General features: G+C 41.1%; 1 protein-coding gene across 4 annotated transcripts in view; it reads left to right on the forward strand.

Annotated features, from left to right (window-relative positions):
- The first annotated feature begins 1 nt into the window (after position 1).
- itsn1 (intersectin 1 (SH3 domain protein)) overlaps positions 2 to 25,050 on the forward strand; it is a 66,610-nt gene continuing 41,561 nt past the window's right edge. For 3 of the 4 annotated variants that reach the window (XM_072657796.1, XM_072657798.1, XM_072657799.1), the window contains exons 1-5: positions 2 to 165; positions 15,250 to 15,310; positions 16,936 to 17,031; positions 23,252 to 23,315; positions 24,415 to 24,575. In XM_072657796.1, coding sequence (XP_072513897.1) covers positions 15,283 to 15,310; positions 16,936 to 17,031; positions 23,252 to 23,315; positions 24,415 to 24,575 — 349 coding nt within the window. In that variant the 5' untranslated portion in view covers positions 2 to 165; positions 15,250 to 15,282. Of the gene's footprint in view, positions 166 to 14,955; positions 15,001 to 15,097; positions 15,137 to 15,249; positions 15,311 to 16,935; positions 17,032 to 23,251; positions 23,316 to 24,414; positions 24,576 to 25,050 lie in introns of those variants that run through there. The other variant, XM_072657797.1, reaches the window with a different exon arrangement.

The raw sequence follows: 25,050 nt of genomic DNA on the forward strand, positions 1-25,050 counted from the left end.
AGATTCCACCGTTGCGTAGCAAAAGCTGTCCGAGGGTGAGCGGGGAGTAGAAAATAAAGAGGGAGAGATTTCATCCATTATAAAAGGATTCCCGCCTTTCATTCCCCGTCTTTTCTAGTCCATTCCTATGAAACTGTAGCACAGATATGGATAACGAACGATGAGGTAAGAGAAACCTGCGCCCTGCGCTGTAATTGTTCCTGTCTCGGGCTTGTCCTTTTTGACAAGCGCCCTGGACCGTCGTCGATGTGGGGAGAAAATGTGCAGCTAAGCGCGGCTAGCTGAGCCTGGCTAACAGCTCCCACCAGCTTCTCAGCACTAACGCACCACAGAGACACACACACACACACACACACATATATATAGATACATACATGCTTAGGTAGCGCTAGCTATCTAGCTGCACCAGCTGCGAGTCTAGGGTGTAAACATGCCTATTCTCTCCATTAACTCCGAGTATTCAGAGGCTGCCGTAACGTTACATAAGGTTAAAACGCCGTAATATTCTTGTGGACTCTTGTGGCTGCTGCTGGTTAAATCCTTTCATGAGTAAGCTGTGACTGTTAGCTAGCTTAGACTGAGTAGCTTAGTCACTTATCCTACACACATGCCCACGACGGCTATGCTTGTTGGACATGTATGTAAATTGTGTTTTTTATGGTTCCAGTCTGTTAAAATATAGCCAAAATGTGTTTAGGCGAGCTCGGGCATGTTGAGACCTCACATAGGATCAGCTGTAGCAGGCTAGGCTAAGCTAGCTAGCTACGTCCGGTATTCCAGTAGCTAGCTATTATCCATGGGAGTGCTGCAGCTATCTATCTAGCTACTGTCGTTGGCCAGGCGTTGCATGAAGCGTATTCTGCATTTACTGGCAATGTCAGCAGCGGGTCGTAACGTAGCCCTAAGTACCCTAATAATCCAGTTCATATAGCTATCTAGCCTCAATCATGATAGCTAGTGTCCTGGAGAACAGGGTGAGGTATAGCTACGTTATTACCCGCTGCTGACATTCCCAGTTGAGGCATGCGGCTGAGTGGGATAGGGATGAACCCGCCTCAGCTCCATTTGCTGAATGAAACTTTTGCATACTTCTGGTTTGAGCATCGTGATAAGCTTCTATTTTCGTTTGGTTTTGTATGAAGGGCTTGCAAAGCCATGCCAGTCATTCGAGTCATACTGCTGACCCCTGTGAAGGTTGGGGTTGTGAGAGTTGCTCGGTGGAAAAACGCCCATTTGATGCACTGCATGTCCAAAAGTATCCAGACACGTTTTCTGGGGAGTTAACAAAGCTGCTCGGAGACTCCATAGAAAAGCATTGCCTAAGGTCGTTAACAAGACACCCCCCCCCCCCCCCCCAAGCTGGGCTGTGGAGCAGAGGATCTGCGTTCTCTGGACTGATGGAGCTTCATCGCATCTTTGAGATGAGTTTGAGCTGTTTAGGATCTGGAACTGGTCATCCAGCATCAGCACCTGAGCTCACTAATGTGACTGAATGCAGTAATATCCTCACAACGTCAAAGTTTTGGATTGTATAGGATATAGAATATAATATGTGTCACAGGAAGAGTTTGTCACAGCTCATGAATGTGTGTAGTGTTTGGAAATGGGAATGGGAATGGTCATGGTCCTGTTGGATTAAAGAGCAACTGTTTGAAGCCCCCTTTGTGTGGTCATGGGGTTTGGGGAAGATCTGCTTGAGTGGTGAGGCATTGGGCAAGTGTCATTGCTAAATGACACAAGAAAATAATGTAATCTTCCTCTTATGGTCTTGTCCTCCTTTTTCTTCCCTGCTGTCTCTAATGTCCCTTCCCCCTTTTTACCTCTCTCTCGTTTTTGTTCCCATCCCCCCGTCCCATCTCGGGTATTATTCAGTAGAGATTTAGTCTGGAGGAATAGATAAAGCAGCCCTGTCTCAATGTGCTGGATGACAGGCCTCGTGTGTGTGTGTGTGTGTGTGTTTGTGTGATTCTGTGCCTGGGCTTTTGTCCATCTCTGCTATCTGCATTGTCTGCCCTGTACTGTTCTCTGAACCTTTTCCTCACTCTAAGGCCCTTGGCTTTGACACAGCGTTTGTGGTGCTGCTTATTTCAGCAGAAAGACGTAAGGGCTTAAACTGCTCAAACCTAATAAATATCTGCCCTGCCATGGTTGAGTGGGCTCATTTGCGTTGGGGCACGCGTCCTGCCTTTCTTTCTCATCGGTCTTGTGCATGAGGATAGGATTGCAGTGTGAAATGGATTGTCATACCTTCTGCATATGTGCATCGCTCTTGTGGAAGCAGGGTTGGTTGTGTGTGTGGGGGGTTCTTGGATAGCAGATGTATGTGAGAGCATATGTATTCTGGATAGGATGAACAGTGCTGGGTAAAAGTGGGCACCTCGTCGTGATAAAGTATGCCACAGTACAGTTCTCTGTAAGCTAGGGGTGTAGTGGTACACAGTAGTCGATTTTGGCTTGGTTCAGGCAGGTCTTCTAGGTCCTGTCATTTGCACTCGCCATAGTCGGACACCAGTCAGCTGGAGCTAAGCTTAGCATGCGTCTAGTAGTATGTTAGCACTAAGCTAACACATAGCGCGTCTCCCCTCATGTAGCAGTTTAACAGTGACTCAGTAAAGAACCTTGGCACAGAGCTGACACTGCTGTTTTTCTTAACTGCCTGCACTTTGGTTAGACAGTCAGTGACTTACGTAGGACGTCCAGAAGGCCAAGAGTGACCTTTTTGCAGATGGAACAGTGGGTCCCATCCACTGGAAATCAACTTGTGGTTGGTGGGTTCTTCGAAGGTCGTAACTTTTTAGTAATACATCTGATGCTTAAGGCCTTCGGTTCCACCAGTGAGGTCCTAACCAATGGGAGAGCTTGTTTAGATGTTTTTACCTAGATACCACTGAGAGAAATGCTGATTGGAAGATTTCCAAACTTTACAAATTTAACCTCTTTGTTGCCAGTCGAATCATAATAGTAACTTAAGAGTGCTTAAAACCAAAAAAATGAACTACTATTAACATACATGTATTGACAGAAATTTGTAAAAGGCCCATCATTTGTGGAATTCGTCAGCCTTTCTGAAGCCGCGGTGACGCTGGGTTTTGTCCTCAAATTGTCACATGCAAAATGCTATGCATTTTAATGAGATTTGCCCCGAAAGACAAATTTGTGTTCACGACAATACATTTCTCCTGCAGACTTTCACGTCAAGTTAAGTGTTTTATTTTTGTGATTTTACGTACCCGACCAATAGCGCTGTCGCGCTGGCTGTGTGATCTATGTCGTGGCTTGTTCTGTCTCTGCTCTGTCTAAACCAACATGGTGAAAGCCGATTGTTGCAGTTTCAAAATAGGAGATGTCGTACAACTCATCATGTGGATTACAAATACAACAGAAGCGAGAGACGGCATCGTAGACAGTCGGGAGGTGGGATTACATAGTAATTATGTTTTCTTCTGGGGGTGTTAGTAGTTTTGATGGTGCCCTGATTTGTGAAACTGCTAAACCACAATGTATGACGGTAACACAGCTGATTTCTGGACCTGCTTACAGCCACGCTCAACTTGCGAGCGACACGATATGCAAAGCCTGAGTAGGGGGCCAAAAAAAAGGAAAGAAGGAAAAACTAAAGAATAGGGATGGATGAATTAATTCTGCATGAAATGAATATAATGGCATTTACAAGCCAAAGATTACTTTTAACTTCAATACTTAAATCACACACAGTCTGAAAACCTAATAAAAAGTAGGTGTCTTCTCTACAAATATGGTTTGTGCCAGGTTACTGTACTATCTGCAGTTCCCTTTCATATAATTTAAATAGAAGCTGAATAGAATGAACAAGTCCAGGGAAAACAGGCTTACATCACATTTGTACAAGCTTCTTGTAGCAGTAAGTAGCAGCCCTCCGAAAGAACGGCTTCATTAAATACGTTAATGAAGCCGTAAATCTGATGCTGATGGTTTATTTGGAAAATACTGACATTTTGTCAGTAGCAACCATGACTACATTTATGCATAATCTTTCTGTAAAGAAAGCTTCTCTATTTGGTGATATCTTTCAATTATTAATCACATCAGTGTACAGCCCACATTTTTGTGTCTGTGTGTGTGTCTGCTTGTATACAGCCATGGCAGTAACCTTGTTATAACATTGTGCAGAGGCAGTTTCAGGCCCTCCTAAGGAAACTGTCACATTAGATCTAGTTAATGTTTTTATCACTGCAGTCTCTGTTACAGCAGAGCCGGTTATTACACTCATGTAAGGAATAATAGTGTAAAAAGAAGGTGATAAGAGTGGAGAGTATGTTTACTATGGAGAGTTTATTAACTACAATGAAAACACTTCTCTAGCACCTCAAGTGCTTCTCATTTTGCCATAATGAACAAATGTGGACTTAATTGAAGACCTAAGGGCAGATTTTTTACTAATATTAGTGACTAGTGAAACTGAGATGAGTTGGCAAACAAGGCCTTGGATCATTGTTTCCCCCCTGTATTTATATATAGGGAATTTCTATGTATTATCAATCAGGCTACCTTTATTTTCATTCAGGAGGACATTAATGGTGAACCTTATCTTCAGTGTAGCCAAGAATTTGCAATTATAAAAGGCACTGATAGAAAAAAATATATGTACTAAAATTATGGACAAATAAAAAAAAACATTTCAAATTTAATTAATAGAAAAACCCAATGAAATTAATAAAACCAAAAGCAGAAGACAAAAAGGTGGAAATACGGTAAAAAAAAAAAGGTAAAAAAAATGTATTAACGACCAAATGAAAAAATAATTATTATATTATAGCCAGTTAGCTTATTGCAGTGATTTGTGATATTGACAATGATTGGCCAACTTGCACCCATTATCCTGGTTGTGTGCGTGCATGCAGATTGCAGCTGCTCTATCTGGTATACCACTTGCAGCACTCCAGTGTTAAATGACTCCATGATACAACACACCTACTGCAGCGCACATTATGGATCTGTATCATTGTCGCTGCTCAAGGTGACTGGCTGAATAGTTCAATCCTCCTCCGATTTTGTTTTCGGCTCTATAGGAGACCTTTCATAATCAAGTATATCAGTAATTGTGAAATTGGAGTTTATAATCCCCAAACAATGACCATGCACAATGGCAGCATTATGTGAGAATTGGCATTATTTTGCTACTGGGCTCCCCCTACAGTTGCGGAGTGCAGTACACTTTTACACCACTGCCGTAAATACAAATCGCAATTTCTTTGAGCAAAGATTTTGAGCTTCCCCTCATGGACAGCAATAAGCATGCACCTGTTGATAAGCTGAAGGATAATGAAAGTGAAAAATTAATGGGGACTGAGGCGGCACAGTAATTCTTAACAAATATGACTCGGGTTACGCAGAATTGCAGTTTTTGCGAAGGATCTCATGCAGTTCCCCCAAAGTTACGAAATTACATAATATATATCTGTCAGAATCCAACTGCATTTGCATGGGATTAGTTTATGTGGTATTACATTACTACTCATGTATCCCGTTAGATCAGTTGTTTTTACGGACTGTGTGCTCCAGTGCTGGTTGAGGTTGTGGAGTTTTTACCTTCTATAAAATTAACTCCAGGTTTTATTAATTCCATGTGAATTGGTCATTTTTCCACAGGTTTTCTTAAGTATTGGGGTGCTCGAGCGGACGGTTACTGGTGTCATGTATCCGTAGTAAAGTGAGAGGAAGTGAAACGTGCAACATTTGACGCAAACAGGTCGTACAAGTGTGGCAAATGTGGCAAACCTCATTTGTTGCACAACACAGCATTAAAGTCATAAATTATCAAGACCTTATGAGAGGAGCCACACTTTAGTGAGGAGCTTTAGTGAGAGTTTGGTCCAGGACACTCCTAGGGTGTTTGTTTTTACACTTGTTAGCTTTGGTTCGATTAAAACGAACCCTGGAGCGATTGCTCTGTTACTGCGGTTTATTAGAGTAAGTGTGAACACTGCATTTTGAACTCCACACCAAACAAGTGGATCTCTGTCTATTTCCTAAGTAATGCTGGCACAGTTCGTTTGAAGTATGAACACAATACAAACCATGCACAGAGTTGTGCATGGGCCTGGGGTCACTCCTGTCTGCAAAATCTAGTATCAGCCCGCTCCGCCAACGCCATGCTGTCCGCATCTGTCTGCTTCATCACGGGTGAGTCTCAAATCTTGCTTGGTCCGGACTAACGGTACCAAACTACGATTATAAACACACTTTGGGTGTATACACTTTTCGCTGGACCACTCCCAGGAAAAACGCTTTCACACTTGACTAAACGTACCGAACTTGCAGAGCAAGTAGACCTGGGTCTGGAAAAAAAGCTCTTATGTTAAAACTGCTTTAGAAACCTGTTGTTTTTTTATTTAATTTTTTTTTTTATTTTGTGTAATGTAAGTGTAACGATATGTGCATTCAGAACATACTGAACACTCACAATACGAATGTCACGGTGCACACAGTTGTGCAGAAAGTACACAATCTGCGGTAAGCTGTGGACTAAGATTAAGGCCTATAATGTGGAACTGCGTTTTACAAGCTTGAGTTCCAGCCAGAAACTTAAACTGTAAGTTGTGTGTAAGTTCTTTAAATGCAAAATTTTCCCTCTCCCCAAGGGACATCTGTTAAAATATTTCTCGTAGATGCATCCTGTTTATGATGACCCAATTGAGGGCCTATTTCGAGAACAGGAAAGGGCATGAGGAGTTTCTACTGTAAACATGTCGTAAAACAAACTGTGGAATTGTCGTAAATAAGAAGTGTACCAGCTGCGGGGTTTGTAATGTCACACAAGCGGTGTGGTTAGTGGTTTGTCAGCTCTGCTGTGTTCTGATACTCACTCTGCTGGGCTGAGTGGATCCTGGAAGGGGGTACCTGGTTAGTGGTGTCTTTACTTTTGCCAGACTGACGGAGTGGAGCCAGCACACAGAGAGGAGTACAACACTGGTTCAATGAGTGTCTGCAGTCGTGAGCGATCTCTGTAATTTAATCTAGCAGTCAAACAAGGAGCCTTACACAAAGCTGTTGTAATCCTTAACTAGCAAATATGATCTGATCAGCTCTCAGGATTGGCTAATTAGAGCAGTCGCATATTTTAGCTGGAAATTGACCAATGCAGATACATTGATCAAAATTATTATTTTTATTTTTTTTCCTTCCTCATCTCTAATTGTAGGATATGTGTTTGCAGAAATGCGTTGAACATGCTAATGTATACACAATACAGGCTGTACCAGCTACTTCAGAGGGCACTGTACAACACTACGTGCAGCAATCTGTAATTGTACTACTGCCTGTTCAAAAACTAATGAACATTATGCATTTGAAGATTTTGTTGCTTTTTTGCCATTGTACCAAACCGAACTGAGCAGTGACTTTTGTGCATCTTTACACCCCTAGTTATTAATATTACAGACCCCATGTAAAAGTAAGTCTGTTCGAGTAGGCCAACAGGTCAGTGTTAAATATACATAATCATACAGGTTGCTCACAAATCAGTGCAGTTAACTGAAAAGGTACATTTAATTTATATATATATTTTTTTATTAGGCAATTATGACATACACTGGAGCCTTACGCAAGTGGCTTACTGTGTGCTGTGGTTTTAACAGGTTCAGTACAAGTGTTTGTAATGCAAAAGTCGAAACCACCTTAATCTGATGTTGAATTTCAGTTGCTCAAAGGCTGCATGAGTTTCCTCTGTTGTGATGCATCACAGCCATCAAATGAACAGTGATGGAAACTTGACAGGTTACATTAGAGAACTTGGCCATGTGGAACCTCATGACCTTTCTTCCGGTTTAAATGAGCCTTTATAATGCACTGCTGAATTTCAAGTGTGTGTGTGTGTGTGTGTGTGTGTGTGTGTGTGTGTGTGTGTGTGTGTGTGTGTGTGTGTGTGATTTCTCCAGCTCTCTTTAAACCCTCTCACAACTCACACTTTCCATTACTTTGGGGCTTGGCACTTGATTACTTCACACTTTCACACTTCACCTGCAGCTGTGTGTGTGTATGTGTCTAAACCCATTCAGTTTCTATCAAACCTGTAGTGGGCAGATTTGTAATTTTGTCAATAGCTATGCTTTTATTGTCTCAATGAAATCAGTACAGCAAAATCCTTCTCTTAACATATACTATCTTACAAAGTGGGGCTTAAGCCCTGGAGTAAAGAGGGTTAAGGGCCTTACTCAAGGGCCCAACATTGGCATATTATCAGATCTAGGAGTATCGAACCCACAGTGCTGTGGTTAATAACCATTTTCACAGCAAATGTTCAGTTGGCACAGTGGCTGTCAACAGTGCTGGCATTAAACCCAGTTGGACCGATCTGTAATCTTTTAATGTTTTGATGTTCAGTGTGGGACAGGAGAGATTATTATTATTATTTCTTTTTTCCTTCTTATGTTGTACTTATGAAGGCCAACCCTGAATTGTTTGTTTAAATATAAAATGTTTTCATAATTTCCAAGTCTATTCAAGCATGCCTTTAGGGAACAAATAAATGCATTAGGAAATGCTTCTTTTTTTAAAATCCATTGGATATGCTCATTAGTGAATTGCCCGCTAACTCCCCACAGTCCCTTAAACCCGAAACCATGATGTGCAAGGCTCTAATGATCACATGTTTAGGCTAGAGACACACATGGAATTAAGCACATTGCACTGTATGTTGCTCAGTGCTTAGTGGCTACATCTGTGTAAACACCGGGGACAGGAGATGTCTGTGTAAATGGGAAATGACTTTATTATTTCTGCTGCTACTCTGTGCAGATGTACCAGTAGCATGTAATGTCTTTAGCCATGCACAATGAAGCATGAAGGACTTCACTTGCCTCTAGTTGCTGATTTATAGAATCCAGATCTTAATTTTAGCAACTCCAGGGCAGCTCTGTTAACTGATCTTGAATCAGTAGAACAGGAAATCGACAAATGTCAGCTTTCTGTTATCTGCACATTTGAATGTGAGAGTTGTACTACTTTCCGCACTGCTCCCCAGGAGAAGAGGGTTTTCAGGGTTTCTATAGCAGTGTGTGTTTGCAGAAGGATCATTTGAAGGGCCCATGTCCTACGTTCTTCTACTATTGTAGTTGTTGCCCTGAGGTCCACAGGTCTGTGTAGGTTTATGTATTATAAACGGTCATAGTTTAGTTTTACATGACAATTTTCATTCGTGTGTGTGTGTGTGTGTGTGTGTGTGTGTGTGTGTGTGTGTGTGTGATTTTGAGGCTTGTGTAGATATTCCTGTTAAAGCATCTGACATTATAATGAGGATGCAGGAAATGCTTTCTTCTGATGACTGCTATGAAGGTCATGTTTGTGTAGGTGTCACTGCACAGTAGAACAGCGCACTACCACTTTACCATGTACAAAATCTTTCTGAAGGTCTCCTGCAGTCATAGGTGGCTCCTGATTTGCCTTACTAGTAATACTATAAGCAGTTCACTTGGACAGTTTTCTTGGTCTTCCAGACTTCAACTTGACCTCCATACCTGTTACCTGTCGTTTCTTAATTATGTTAAAAACTGAGGAAACGGCTACTGAAAAATGCTTTGCTGTCTTTTTATAGTTAGCTTTTGCTTTGTGGGCATCAGTTATTTCAATATTTAGTGTATTAGGCATCTGATTTGAGGAGCCCAAGTCGGCTGATTGTTGAGGTTTGTTTAGAGTATTTATATAGCTTTCCAATTTGCGTCACCTGGCCTTTTGTAACGAGGATGGCAAACCATCCATATCCCTGACAAGCTGATTTAAGCCGGGGTTACACATTGTGATTTTTTGACCTTGATTTTAGCCCTGATTGTTAGTCTGACTGGTTGGCTGGTTGGCTCTGTCTGCAGACCTTTTTGGCAGTTAGAGTTGACAGTTCCAGAGAGAATGGAGTAGTGTGTGAGGGGTGTAGACTTTTTTTTGGGGGGGGGGGGGGGCAAATCTGTTAATGTATACTGGTCAGCAGCTTAATCTAAAAAGGTCCCATCTGTTGGCGTGTCATGTTTCTTTCGTTTTGGGTCAGCGCACTGGTGGCAAGAATCTGCATCTCCTGGGTAACAGGCTTATTTTTTATGTAATGAAGTAGTACTGGTATTAAACTCAAATATTAAGCTAACCTGACAGAGTGCAAACATGTTTGTCAGAAAAGGGCATTTTCACTAATTCTAAAAAGAGTAGCTACCTTCAGATGGAGTGATTTAAAGATTACAGATGGATCTGGCAAGTCATGATAAAAGGTGGATGTGACCATGTGTCAGAACTAGATGTGAACCAGTTGACCTTAGTGTCATTAATTGCTAACAGGAACAGATAGCCAAGCTATCAAAGTTGGACAATTTAAATGTCAGAAATTGCACAGTGTCCAGCTTTAAGATGCATAAAAAAGTGTCATCCTTTCTTTAATAAATGACCATTTGCATCCTTTTTTTTTATTTTATTAAATTTTTTTTACACTTACTGTTTTTGATTTAAGACTGAGTATCTAATTGGCTGTCCTCTCTTGTTCTCTGAAAACGTGTCCTGGCAGAAACACTCATTATAACTTGAAAAAATTAATAGGAGAGGCTCCCCAGAACAAAAAATGAATCATCAGCAGATGTTAATGGCTATTGGCAAAAAGGAGTGATTGCATTTGGGTGTGCCAAAGGCCACATTGTGAAGGAAGCAGCTGAATTTACAGGTGTATGGAAGCATACAGTCATATGGGTCTACCAGCAGTGGCAAAAATTGCAACGCATTTAGCAGACATAGAATAAGACGTTTATTGCGCTGTACCACAAAAATTGTCTCAATTTATGAATCCCGTCACACACCCCGCAGGTATTTGTATCCCGATCATCCTAGTACAATGCCATCTACAGATGCCTAAAGTTACCAGTTTTGTCTGCAGTGCTTGAATGGGGTTGTCATGAGTAGTAGGCCATCAGTTTCCATGGGCTTGAATGTGAAACATTCAACTTTAAACTTTTCTTTTAAACTTTAAACAACTTTTAAATGTTTTTTTTTTCTCCCTCTCCATGATATGGGTCTCAAAGATCAACTTCTGGAATAGGGTAGCCTCTGGCCAGTGCCCGGTCACAGATTACCAATTGCGTTGTCCTTTTACAAAGAAGGAACTGGGGCGTGAAATGCTAGAACTCGAGGAAGCCTGTCTGCTGGGAGGCCCTCATAGCCACCAGCTACTCTTTTTTTTTTTTTTTTTTTTTTTTTTTTGTCGTAGCATCAGCAGTGATACTTTGTGCATCACCCAAAGGGTGGAAATGTAGTTACTTGCTGTGGTGAAAGAAAGACGTGCACTCATCCTGCAGCTGCTTTATTTAACGTACCTTGCCGAGCATCGTGGGTGAACCTGTGGCTTTTTGTTGTCTATTAATAGCAAGTCGAAGTATGCACTCTTCAAAATAAAGAGTTCTCGGAACGATGCTATAGAAGAACCACTATTGGCTATATGAAGAATCATGCTGATATGAGTGAACTTTCACTTGTTGTTCTAAGGTATTTCTCAAAGAGCCATTTGTAGTGCCTCTATTTTTAAGCATGTGGGGCGTATCCGTTGTCAGGGGTCTGTACTGCTGTATGTTTCTTCTCTGTCTGATTAAATTCACCCAGCACAGCATATGTCATTTTTTCTTTTTGTCCATGAACATCTAAAATGCCCCCCATGGTGTAATTTATTCATGAATATGCAGATAGGGCCTGGTTCGGCGTTAAGCCCTTAACCCAGACTTGCCTCGCCCAATGGCAGCATTGCAGTCGTATGACATCATTCCTGCTGCCGATCCCCACTCCTCAGTGGGGTGTGTTCTCCCGAGTAGCCTCTTGTCAGGGAGCAGAAACATGAGATTGCGCAAAACGAAGCAGCGTGCTGTCTCGCTGAACAGTACAGAGAGCACTTTTAGGTTTATTTGGCAATGACGGGCATTGGTTCTAGCTTAGGGTTGGCTGATCCTAGATCATTGTCTAAGGGAACCTTAGCGAGTAGTAATGACTGTGAAAGGTGAGGCTACATGCACTGGTTTTCATTATCCATGCTGTTGCATTTTGGCTGAGAGTTTTTCCCTTTTCCAGGCTTTCATTCGAAGCGCTGTGGTTAAGAGCATTGTCCTGAGGAAAGCCTCATTAGAATCTGAAAAGTGCAAAGGGAAAAAGTAGGTCAGACACTCAAAGACAGCTAACACACACACACACACACACACACACACACACAAAACACACATGCGCAAACACGCATGCTCGGCCTTTAGTAAGACTGTGACAAGAGCCAGCTCTGCCGCAAGGGTGACAGTGTCCCTAACACTGGAGTGTTTGACTGGGCACTGTGTGTGTATGTGTGTGTGTGTGGGTGTGTGTGCGTGTGCGTGTGCATGACTGACTCTCCAGTTTAATCAGTGGAACAGAATGCTTTCAGTGTGAAAGCTCTCTCAAGTAGCCTCAATCCTGTAGCCCTCCATCTTGAGAAAAAGCACCTCACAACTCAGACATTTCCCAGTATTGACACCTTCTTACTCTAGCATAGCCTCTCAGGCTAGAGCAGGAGTGCCCAAAGGTTTTGTTTTAGTGACCACTATGATGTTTGGCGTGACCAGAGGACCAGAATGACAAAAACGGATCCAGATAAATGAAGTAGCTGAGTTGGAAAGTTCTTAGCCTTGTGGTTTTTCACTAACAGCAAAATACTGTATTTTAAGTTTCACTTGCAAGAGGTGTAATGGCCTGTGTATTCATGTGGAATAGCCATGGTATAGAAGCATATGTCGTATGCTTAGCCTACCTGCCACTACAATCATGTCAGAAATGTCGGAATAATCCCCTTTAATGGGTTATTTCCCAGTGACACACCAGCATGCAAACAGACCAGAGAGCTAGGCTAGAAGCTAATGCTAGCTGATTATGCCCCGATATGCACAATATTCTTGTTTGGGTGCTGGAAACAAAGCTATGCTATGCCAACTGACTCCTGTGAGCCACTGCAGTGACATAAACCAGCCAATTAGAGCAGAGCTTGTCAAAAGTTTCTTGAGTTCTATGGGGAAAAAAAAAACCCTACACCAACAATTTCACGTTGACCAAGTGATCGGTTCTCTGGTCCGATCCTGGGCTTGAAAACGTGCAGAGCAAGCCGGTTTTGGGTCCATAACAAAGCCCTGGTATGAAAACGTTCTTGGAGAGAATGCATGATTAGCCTAAGCGCTGTAGGAATGACACCTTTCCTTTACTGTCCGTCTTTCTGATCAAACAGTAAAGGTCCAAGTCCAGTATGCTCAGTGGATTGTAACAGCTTTGGCTTGGCCCGTGATGACTCAAGTAGAAGGGTAGGAAGGGTGTGACTGTGTGTGATGCAATGCCAAGCATTTGAGAAATGCTGAAAAAATGATTTTGCCATCACTTTTCCAACCGCAAACCCTCTTGGTTTTAATCTTGGCTGCTCCTGCGTGTAATGAGGATCTAGTTTTGAGTTTGTTAAGCAGAACAAAGTACCCCGTCAGCACTTGGACCTCGTAATCACTGTGTGCTATGCAAAATACTGTAGGTGCTGTCTGTTTCTCTAACATATAGTAATTTGGATGGGATTAGTGTGTGCGTGTGTGCGCTCCTTCAGACTCGGCTTTGAGGACCCTGCTGAGAAAGCTCTGTATTCATACAGAGAGGGAGGGAGAGAGATTGGGGTGCTACGGAAGGATAGTGATGGAGGATCTGGCACTGATTAAAATATTTTGGCCCAATGCTCTGGGGTGTCCCTGCTGGTGTGTGTGTGTGTGTGTGTGTGTGTGTGTAAGTAACAGTGGGTGGGTGCACATGCTCTATGGCAGCGTTTACACAGCTGGGAGATAACTAGTAACAGATTGTGGCTTCACTCTTGCTGGCATCTCTCAACCTTCTCCCTTGTGTTTGTCTCCCTTTTGCTTGTTTTCCTTCCTGACAGGCTTTGTCTCTCTTTGTGTCTCTTGTCTTAAAGGTGCCCTAGAATGGAAAACTGGGTTCGGTGTAGTTGAAGAATGAGAGGGAAAAAAATTCCTACATTAGCAAACCAAGCCTATAAGCCTGATTTTTAAAACTCTAAAACTATCACGTAACAGTCTTGGCTCATTATATTTAGGCCCCCAAAATTTTCATTCAATTTTCATTTGCATCCATTGTTGACAATAGCAAATACCCACACACAGCTTGTCTAGTGCCTGTAGAGAAGTACTGCCAATAAACATGAACATATTGGCACCTTGCCTAATGCCAGGTGTGGGCTAGAGGGGTATAAAGGTCGCCAGCATTGAGCTGTGGAGCAGTGGATCTGTGTCCTCTGGAATGATTGATGGAGCTCCATCTAGTACTTTTGGAATGAATATATAGTATAAGTGTATATAATGAGTAATAGTGTATTTAATGAGAGATTTCTTAATGTGGAGTTAGGATTATGATGCTGGTTTAGAGGATGGGAGCAGCCAATCTTTTGCTGTTTGAGCATATACAACTCTCACTCACTCCCCATTACACCCCCAACCCCCCCCACAATACTATTATCAATCGGTGATGGTTGGGGTGCATTGTTTACTGTTGTAAGCCTACTGTGCTTTGAAAGGGAGTCTTTATTTATCTATGCTGGGAAGAGAACCTGTGTTTGGCAGGTTACATATGATGAGCGCTGTAGGCCTATGTGTTACTACAAGAAGACAAAAAGGTTTTTAAATGAAGTCCATACAGTGTTTTCTTGTGAAAATGCCCACCTCTGTGCCCTTCTGTGCCCCTCTCCATAAATTGGAGCGGGAGACTAGTGGCCAAATGCAAGCTCAATGGAGGCAAACGTTGTCAAGGTGATGGATGATTTGCAGGAGCTTTACAAGCACGCAGCCAAAACACCCAAGAAGTTCTCCCATCATGCGTGTACACACACACCCACCCACCCGAACACAAACGCAAACAGCAGGGGGTCTTAACCAAATGGTACAACCCACCCGACTTAAGCTGTCCTGTAAATGGCAATTACAGACTGAGCCAGGATTTGTGGAAAGCCAGGTTTGTTTGTGTGCGTGTTTGCATTCAGTACTTCTGCAAGTTGTAATTTCCTGCAGATCTCCCACGATCAATGTCACCTTGTCTCTTCCTCCCACAGGAAGAGTCATAGCGGACAAAACAGAGTCAGTTTTATTGGGTCAGTGACCTCTTCTCTGAAATCGCAGCAAATCAGAGGTGGAAACAAACCAAGAGAGGAAGAAGGGTAAAGGAAGACTAAACAACTGTGTTTTGTGTGTGTGTGTGTTACAGGAGTGTGGCAGGGTGCAGCTGACTGACTGAACCATGGCTCAATTCCCCACGCCCTTTGGAGGTGAGTGCTATTAACACACCCACTCTGACGTGTGTGAGGGTGTACGTGTCCCACAGATACTTTTCAACTGTCATTCGAAGTTCGAAGCCACCTTTTTAATACCTTTGTATTCCAGTTATACTACTGTTCAGGTCATTAAAGTGTTCTGGGCTACACCTCATTCTTTAGCTTCATTCTAACGACTGTAATTGATTTCTGTGTGTAGAGTTTTATTAGTATTAATTTGGACTTATTTTATATTCTATCAATATTGGATTATATGGAAAAGCAAAAAGAAGAATTTTGGCTGTATTCCTCCACTCTAGGTCACACTATGGCCTAGGGCTGTGTATAGGCAAGAATCTGGCAATATGAAAGGCATCAAATACAGGGGTTACCATTCAATAATCAGACATGCCTCGCATTACATTGTTAATTTGTTCTAAGACTCATAAATAAACCCCTTTAAGAAAGGACCTAGACACCCTACAGAGCAGATCGTTCACACCAACCAACCGGCCAATTTACCAGGAAACAGGATACGGTACTTTCTCTTTTGCGCACCATCTCTCGTTTCTGTGGATGTAGTCTGCAGTCATCTGTTCCCAGACATTGTGGCGTACCACGTTTGGTAAAAGTTGATGAGAATGTTCTTCACACTGTTCTTTGTTGTTAAGCTCTGTAAGTGCTGCTAGATTAGTCTGAAGTCTTGTTTTTCTGCTGTATCGCGATATTATATTTATACTTCTCATATAATATAATTCTCAAACACAGTTGATTTTTAATTCATAGTTTAGATGTAAAGAAAAATTGGTTGCAGACACACATCCTGTTTTGGGACGTACATCGTCAGGTTCCTGCCAATAAACAGCCTTTGTGTGAATTGGCAGAAAAAGGCCTGTTTACACCAAGTACTTTCTCTGCTCCCTGTCTGCTTCTGCTCTCTTTAACTTCCCTGCTCCACACGGGTGTTCATTAGCAAGTAGCTATAGTTTGTGCTTCTTTGCTTCGGCATTTAATTTCTTGAACCTCTGCACTTTTTCTAGTCTGCGAGTTGCTCCATATTGGCTCATTTGTTGGTCTGCAACCATGACAACAGAGCTCTAATTAGTCACATCCGTACAACGCAGAAAATAGCAGGCTCTAACTTGACCATTTACACAGTGCCCTGTTTCGTCTGTTGAAAGACATCATTAATATTTGTGTGTTCATTTTCAAAAAAGTGATGTTCCTTTTTTTTATTTTGTTGTCCGTGAAAATGATACTCTGTGCGTAGACCTGTCACAAGTCTCACTATGGCTGGTTGTGAGGGACCGGTCATATTGTAGGTCACACAAGTTCAACCCTAATGGCTACATGCATTATTCCTTTTTGTGTGTCGTTCTCTCTTTCCTTCCTCTTTAAAGTGTCTCCTTTATGCTCTCACTACAGAGAAATCTCTCTCCACCTCTCCTCCTCTGCCTCTCTTTCATTCTCTTCTCCCCTGGTTCATGAGAGGACGTTTTAAAGTTCTGTATCTCTAAACTGGCCAGTTGGACTACAGCTCTGTCCAGTAGTCTGAAAAATACTACCACAGGTTCAGTCTTTACAGTCTGCCTTTCCTAATATGTGTCTTGTTTTTCCCCCTTCTGTCGTTGTGTGTGTAGGGGGGCTGGACACATGGGTTATCTCTGTGGATGAGAGAGCCAAACATGACCAACAGTTCCACACCCTGACCCCCACACCTGCCGGCTTCATCACAGGTCAGTGTGTGAATCATGCTCTCTTCATTAACCTGCTATAAGGTTATAAGGGTGAACTAGCAAGGGCTGTCCACAAACATTTGGGCATACAGTGTATCTCAATACTGATGTAAATGTTTGTTTACATTGTCATTATGTCCTGACTATCTTAAGTGACTATATTATGTCTTACACGGTAAAGACTATAGTATGAACTGTGCCCATCAGATGTAATCATTGTTGATTGATATTGGTGTTAATAATTTGTATGTTAGTCATCAGATATCATATTCACTCAGAAATGCTGTATTGGTGCCCCGAAATATTAAAGCCAATTTTAAACTGGCTATTCTTTCCCTGTGGTTCTCTAAACTTATCCGATTTCCCCTCATGATGAGAATGAACATCCTGACTGTTAATCTGCTGAGAACACACTGCTTCCTGTTCTCTGGTCCATATTTGCTCTGAGTGCAGAGTGAGCCCTTTCACCCTGATCGCAGACCAGCTTCTCCTTCCCAAGTCCAAATCGTTCACTGTTTTAAGAGAAACCACAAATCTGTTCTTGAATCAGTGTTAAAAAAAAAATGCTGCTAAAATATAACTGTATCTTGGCCACTAGGTTCAGCTCAGCTACGGTTCTTCCTGTTCTAAATAAATGCTGGCATGTGCTGCTGACTTCTAATACCAACCTTCCATTTGCATTTTCTAAAACGGCAATTATGTAAAAGGTTATGTAAATGCATGGTGCAAATATAGGCCACAATTTGTCACAGAGTGGCAGGACAGTGATGCTTTAAGACTGACAGTTTAACATGGGAATGAGGAGCTTTATAGTTCCTGAAATAGTCATTCACCAAACCAAACCATTTTATTATTATTATTATTTTTTCTTCAACATTGTAAATAAAAAAAATATATTGTAGGCATTATTATTATTATTATTATTATTATTATTATTATTACAATATTAAGTAATGATTGGTACCTTTGACTGGATTAATACACCAAATACAGTATTTTACTTTGATTTTCAAGAAAATAAACTTAATCCTAAACTTAAAAATATCAAATGCATGGTAATCAGCCTTTGGAGCTCAATAGCATTAAACATATTTTAAGCAGTTATTTTTTTCCATAACATGAAAACATAAATAAAATGAATGTGCAAAAGTTGGGATATCTTACAATGTCACCACCATATGGTCTACTTACAAATTCTTTATCATGATTAGGCCAGAGACTGTGAGGGCCATTTCAACGGCTTCAGTTTGTATTCCTTCAGGTAGTTCATGGTGGTTTGTGGTATATATTAGATGAGTGTGCCTGTTTTTACAAGCCATTTCCTTTTCAGTGTCAGCCTTTTAACAGGTACTTTGACCTCCATTCATCATACAAGTCTGACACAATGTAAAGAACAACACTGGCAGATACACATTATGTCTAAAAGTGAAAAAGCTGCAAAAATAAGAGATACAAGGCTTTCTCAACTGTGACAATATGCTGGTGATGAAACTGAACGAATCCATGTGAAATTTGGAGTCCAATAGAAATGTGTTTTTAATAATGTGATAATGTCCTAAAACATTTACACAGTACTGTACATCACCAGCGTTAGTCACTGGTGTATTTCTAAGTATCTGGTTGTAAACTTGGGGATCTAAAAGACATTTAAGGGTCAATAAGACTATACTGTGACGTTAATATGGAAGGAAGTGTTTATGATTGCCTGACTGCAATAAACAAGCCACCTCCTCCTTCCTCTTTTTTAATTTCTCCATTTAAATCCATTTAGTCTTCACCGCTTTTTATTTAAATGTTTTATTTGCTGGGTTTATCTGTTAAGATAATCATGGCAGCCTCTTGTCTCCAAATAAAACTCAGGTCTGAAAATAAGTTGAGAGAAGAGCTCTATCACTGTGAGCACCTCTTAACAGGTCTTTTCCTGATCTGGCTGGTTTTGACCCTGGGGTGATCCCCTGCTGTGGTGGTGGATAGGCCTTCTTTGTGTTGGCTGGAGAAGGGCCGTATGGCTGCGTGCCCACGGTCAGCCGGGCAGAGGGAGGGAGAGGCTGTTTTAGGCTGGAATCGTATAAAGGCGTTCTTGTATGTGTGTGTTTGTGGGGGAGAGAGCAGACAGACCGGGGACGAGGACACATCCTGTTGTCCTGAGTGGGATGGAGAGTTTGAATGGGAGGGATGTGTGAGGCAGGGTTGTTAAGTTGATGACACACATACACTCAAACACGTGCTTTCTTCATCTTACTTTGTGTAGTTGTACAGAGTTCAAGGGTTTTTTTCAGCACTGCAGTTTGGCAAACAGTTCAGTAGACTTTCAGTAGCGAAAGTAAGCGTATATATATATATATTTGTTTTTTGCATTGCTGTCGTTTGATATTGATTATTGGTCCTTATTTCCTTTTTTATCATTAGATTGTAATCTAAATAATAAGCAGTATTTACAGTATTATCAGTAACTAAAAATGTAAGATAATGATACAATGATACACCATACACCTTTTGCACTGTGCATCTGCTATAAATCACTGATATAATAAATAATTTTAGCCCAAAGTGCACAGCTCACCCATAATCACCAAGTAAATGAAGATTCATTTAAAAATCACATTACAATCAAAATAATTGTTATATCCATTGCACAGTGTAACTGCTGTATCAGTGTTACCCCCACATTTAGCCCCCACATTTAACAAACGTCAACATAGTCATTTTTATTTCTATTGGCCCATCTAATATGTCATTTTGACCCAATTTAGAAAGCAGCCAGTTTCAAATTACATAAACATATCAGTGCTTTCACACAAAGAATCTATCTCGCAATAGTGCTTTTGGATATGCTCTGCAGGATATGGAAAATAAAACTTTTCTATTAGTCACAGTGTAAAGAAAAACAACTGCTAAATTCACATTACTTTTATAAAAAGGCAAAAATAGGAAATATAATATGTGTTCTAATCTTTGGGCATGCCACTGGCTATTACCTGTTTTTGCCTTTTTTAATAAAATGCCACATCTTTAAAAATAAATGTTTTTTATATAGTGCTTTTTACAACAAAAGCAGCTTTATAGAGATCCGGGTCCGAGCCTCTTTTGAGCAAACTAATGCCAACAGTGGCAAGGAAAAACTCCCTTGGGATCGAGAGGAAGAAACCTTGAGAGGAACCAAGACTCAAAAGGGGAACCAATCAACACTGGTCGACACCGGATCATCATAAAAATCTAAATGGAAATAAAAAATAAATAAAACAAAACTGAATTAAGAGGGTAAAAAATGATAAATGTGAGTGAGAATGATGAAGTCCATGCAGGTAAACAGTCAGAAACATAATCATGCAGGGAGGTGAGGATGAAGCAATGCGAGGCCCCAGAGCAGGATAGCGGGCAGGAGTGTAGTGGAGAGCCAGGTCGGGCAGAACCAGGATAAATGAAATATTTCAATATAGTAAATGAAGCAAATAAACAGTGCAAGTACAATAAAATATGCAGTTGTGTGTTCTGTATAGGTGTGTAACGTGGTTTTGTGAACCATGAACCATGTCATTTGCCTTATATTTCTATTTGACTTTCATTTTTTATTTTATTTCTAACATTGGTTTATCTGCATTTTTGTTCTCTGCTGAATTTGCATTGCTTATGTGCTGTTTGTATTACACAGAACTGCCTAAAAGCCCAAACAGCAGTGTAAAAATCTGCTTTCCTGAAGATCAGACCGGCCTAGTCTTCTTTTGCACATATACTCGTACACACACTCTCCGCGTGTGCACGGTAGGTGTGTGAGAGCTTTGCAACTTTCACACAAGTGGCAATATTTTTTGCACGTCTTTTGGACTTTTCACACCTAGACTTGACTCTGACCCCTGACAACCTCATCTCATGGTTGTGGAGAAGTGAAACTTGCTTTCCTGCGCCTACTGAGGAGGCTCACTCCTCTCTGGCTTCCCTTTAAGATGAATATGAAACTTATACATGTAATCAATTTCAATTCTAAATAATATTTCAAATAACCACACAATTACATCAGATCTGTGAGTGTGAAGAACCCTGGGAAGCTAAATCTGAGTTTTCTTTCTAGGTTTATCTGGCTCGTCAGGTCCCCCAGTGTAGATGTACAAAGTTTGTCGCGTGAATCTCTTCCTGCAGTCTTTATTAATGTCTGCTGTATTTCACCAGTACTGGTTGCCTCTCGATGTAGAAAGTGGGTCAGGTTTACATCAGCATACCCCTGACCAATGGTACTAGGGGAGCCCTGTTGTCCCGCACATCCGGCGCCTCTCCGCTTCTCCACGGAATTTAGTGGCTGGGTGCCAGGGCGGACAGGAGGTCCCGGCGCAGCACAGTAGGCAGGGAGATTTGCTGCCCGCCGCCCACCCAAACCCCACCCAATTGGCACAGCTCATAGTCGGGTTGCTGATATCAGAACCTCAGTAAAAAAAAAACTCTAAAGTTCTTTAAAATCGCAACCACGGTTCAGAATAACAAGCTAAAAAGCACAACTTACCTGTCTCAAGGCTCTGTGGGGTGTCATGGTAACATTCTTTTTGTGTTTGTCAGTGATGGAGGGCTGTCAGTCACACACGTTTATTAGAAAATTAAGATTATGCCCAGACCATTCTCAGTAGGGTCTGAGGAGTGCATTTTGGTGATTTTCTGAGGAGCGTTTTATCATCTTTCTGCTCTGCGTTGAAGGCTTCACTCAACACCCAAGTTTAGTATTACACAAAAATGTACATATCAAAATGTTCCCAGGAGCTTTAAAGGTTTAAAGAGCCTTTGCTTCACATAAAGTTTGTTTGTCTGTCCTTTACAAACATGGTTCCTCATAGAACCCGAACTGATTCTTTAATGGCGTCACTCATAGAACCATTTGTAGCACCTTTTTTTTTTAAGAGTGTGCAATTTGTCGTTTTTTTGCTTGAATGGGATTTTTGCCAGTATTCTGTAAAGTTGCCCGCTGTTGCTATAAAGAAAAAAAAAACCCGCATCGTTTGTGGGCAGAGCATGAATGGGTCAGTTGTCCCCCAAAGTTCAATTGTATAAGTCCTGTTCCGCTTTAAATCCGTGTTCCTGGGAAGCGAAAAAAAGCTCTAGAAGCCTAGTCTCCCCTCCCCTCTAAAAGAGCAAGACCATGAATAAATACACAACAGTCTAATGTGAAGCAGGCTGGCTCCCCGGTCTGTGCTTGCACAAGCTTTTGTGGGTGGATCGCCTGAGCCAAAGTCCAGTCCTGACACCAAGGCATGCCTATAACATAGCTGAAGTTGTGTGTGGTTGTCTGATTTCTTTCCACTCACAGTGAATCATAATTGCACTTAAAAGCTGTAATGGCACGTCACTGAGATATGTTCTGTATGTTATACAAGCTTCTTAGTATTCCATGTCTGAGTGACACAAATGAAGCTTGTTTTTTGTTGGCTTTTATTCAGTGCGTCGTCTTGCAGTAGTAATTCATTTTTATTCATGTCACTGTTGTTTGGTTTTTTTGTTTTTATTTGTTTGTTTTTTTTGGCCTTTGTAGTTTCAACATGACAAAAACAGGGTTCCTGCCTCACTCGCTGTTTTTAAGCAAAATAACAATGACAACTCCAATAGCTTTTCCTGAAGATAATTCAAAACTGTTGCATAGCTCAAGTGGTTCCTATTTCCAGGCAGTTGCAAAGCTGTTGGACTTTTTAGCTAGTTGGTTGCTAAAGTGTTTTTGTTGTGTGTTAGTTTTGTATTACATTTAATATTAATAAAAATATCTATAATATATCTATAATATCTATAACTTTTCCGTAAACGTTTTCTGTCTATTTTGTGGTGGTGAACAAGTCTTGACAGGCTTTTGTCCAGCAGTTATTAAAGTCTTCAGAAAAGCAGAGTTAAAAAGATGAGGTCACTTCACCACTTTACAAATATATTTAAGTAAGTTGGTGTGACTGGGTTAAAGCTTTAAAGATTCAACAAAACAGAAGAATTGTTCTATTTTACTTAAATTTTACTCATGTTTTTATGTTATTGATTTCTTCAGCATTAGTGTAGAAACACAAAGGCTTATGGGCACAACAAAGAATGTTCATATATTTTATTTCTTTCTTTCTTTCATGGTTTTTATTGACATGAGAACAAATATTCCTTTATTCCTAAAAAAAAAAAAGTTTATATTTTTGATACAGGTGAACTGAAAGCCAAAAAACGTTGGAATGACTAACTTTCTTAATCATGTCTCCCTTTCCCTCTACAGGTGATCAGGCCAAGAATTTCTTCCTGCAGTCAGGCTTACCTGCCCCTGTTCTGGCCCAGATATGGTACGAGCCTCTGTAATCTGACTGATTATTCCCACTAGTTCATAATCCAGATTATTTTAGCCTGGGCTACTGGCAGTCTCAGTTGCAGTTACTGGAGTGTAACATATGTCTCTTTCTTTGACGTGTAAGATGCCATGTGTAGGGTACTGGCTAAGTTCCTGTAGGGTACTAGTATGTGAACTGTTTTTAGATCCTCATCTAATGTAGCAGGGGTTCGTTATCTAATGATTAGCTCAGCACTGAAATGTGATTGAACACTGTCTTTCTGAACGGACACATGACTTTGTCTTTGTTTGTAAGATATGCACCATATTTAAAATAAATAAATAAATAAAGCAAATGTAAACCAGTTTATTTGTTATCATAAAAATCTTCAGTACTGTCCCACTATACCTGGTGTAAATACTATGATAAACGCCCTGCAAATGAGGAGTCAGTCAATCAGGAGACAGGAAGACTCAGTTTTTGTGTTGAAAGCTTAAAGTAATGAGACAGACGAAAGTTGAATTTGCACACTTTTACCACAGATCAGTCAGTAGACCTTCAGACGTTTGGTGAGTGGGTGTGTATTAACAGGAAAAGTGGGTTATGACGCATAACTAAAGAAGACTTTCTCATACTCATACTAACTATAGAATCTCATCTTGACTAATTGGCTATGTCTGGAATAAATGGAAAATTTAGTAAAATGGATTTTTTACAGAACCATTTTTTTTATAGCTAGCTTTTGGTTTTGAGCGGTTGTTAGCTTTAGCTGGCTATTAGCTTTTACCTGCCCTCTCTGACAGGTGGGGAGTTCTGTTTAAGCTCTTGGTTTAGGCACATCAGTAAGGCTAGTATGGCTAGGCTGTCCTGCCTTGCAAAGTATAACTGCATTTTATTGTTTACTAAAACATTATTCATGAGCATACTTTGTACATGTACATTGTATGTCCACAAGAACACGAAACTAATAACTAAGAAAACAGTCCTGTTAACGTCAGCAAGTTCTTAGAAGATCTTCCCAGTTACTGGAATGATTTTCATCACTTATATCTCCAGTTTTGTCACCTAACGCTAGAGAGGAAGCAAAAACAGGTTTTGTCTGAATGCTGTCTAGGGCTCTGGCCGACCTGAACAATGACGGGAAGATGGACATGCACGAGTTCTCCATCGCTATGAAGCTGATCAAGCTGAAGCTGCAGGGTCACCCGCTGCCCCCCAGCCTGCCACCCTCAATGAAACAGCCCCCCCTCTCCATTCCACCTCCTGCCACCTTTGGTAAGAGCAGGTCCTGAACGGGTGTTGAAAAGCTGGCCTATTGCGGTGAATGACTCGGATCCTAATAGATGGAGGATTTCTCATGCTGGCTTGTGGTACTGTTTGTTTGATTAGGGTGCAATATAACTCTGCACTCATTCAACCAGGATATGTTCAGTGTCTGAACGTTGCTTCTTTATTTGTTTTGTGCTGGAGCTAATGTAGCAAATGTAGCTAGCAAGTCATGGAAGCTTATATTTAGCATTGGGCAAACTGCATGCCTAAATCTTCACACTTGCCTCAAACTGTGTCGCATTGTTAGGCAATCTTAAGTGGACTTAATAAAGACACTGCTTTTCTATTTTTAAAGATAATATTAGACATTACATAGTATAAAGGGTATAGCTTTTCTCCATCTTTTTAAAGCCCTGTCCTTTGTCCTCTTCATTGTGTAACTTTAAAAGAAGACACCAGTGTTGTCAGCTTGTCGTATTGT

The sequence above is a fragment of the Salminus brasiliensis genome, chromosome 15, assembly GCF_030463535.1.
Source record: "Salminus brasiliensis chromosome 15, fSalBra1.hap2, whole genome shotgun sequence".
Lineage (NCBI taxonomy): Eukaryota > Metazoa > Chordata > Actinopteri > Characiformes > Bryconidae > Salminus > Salminus brasiliensis.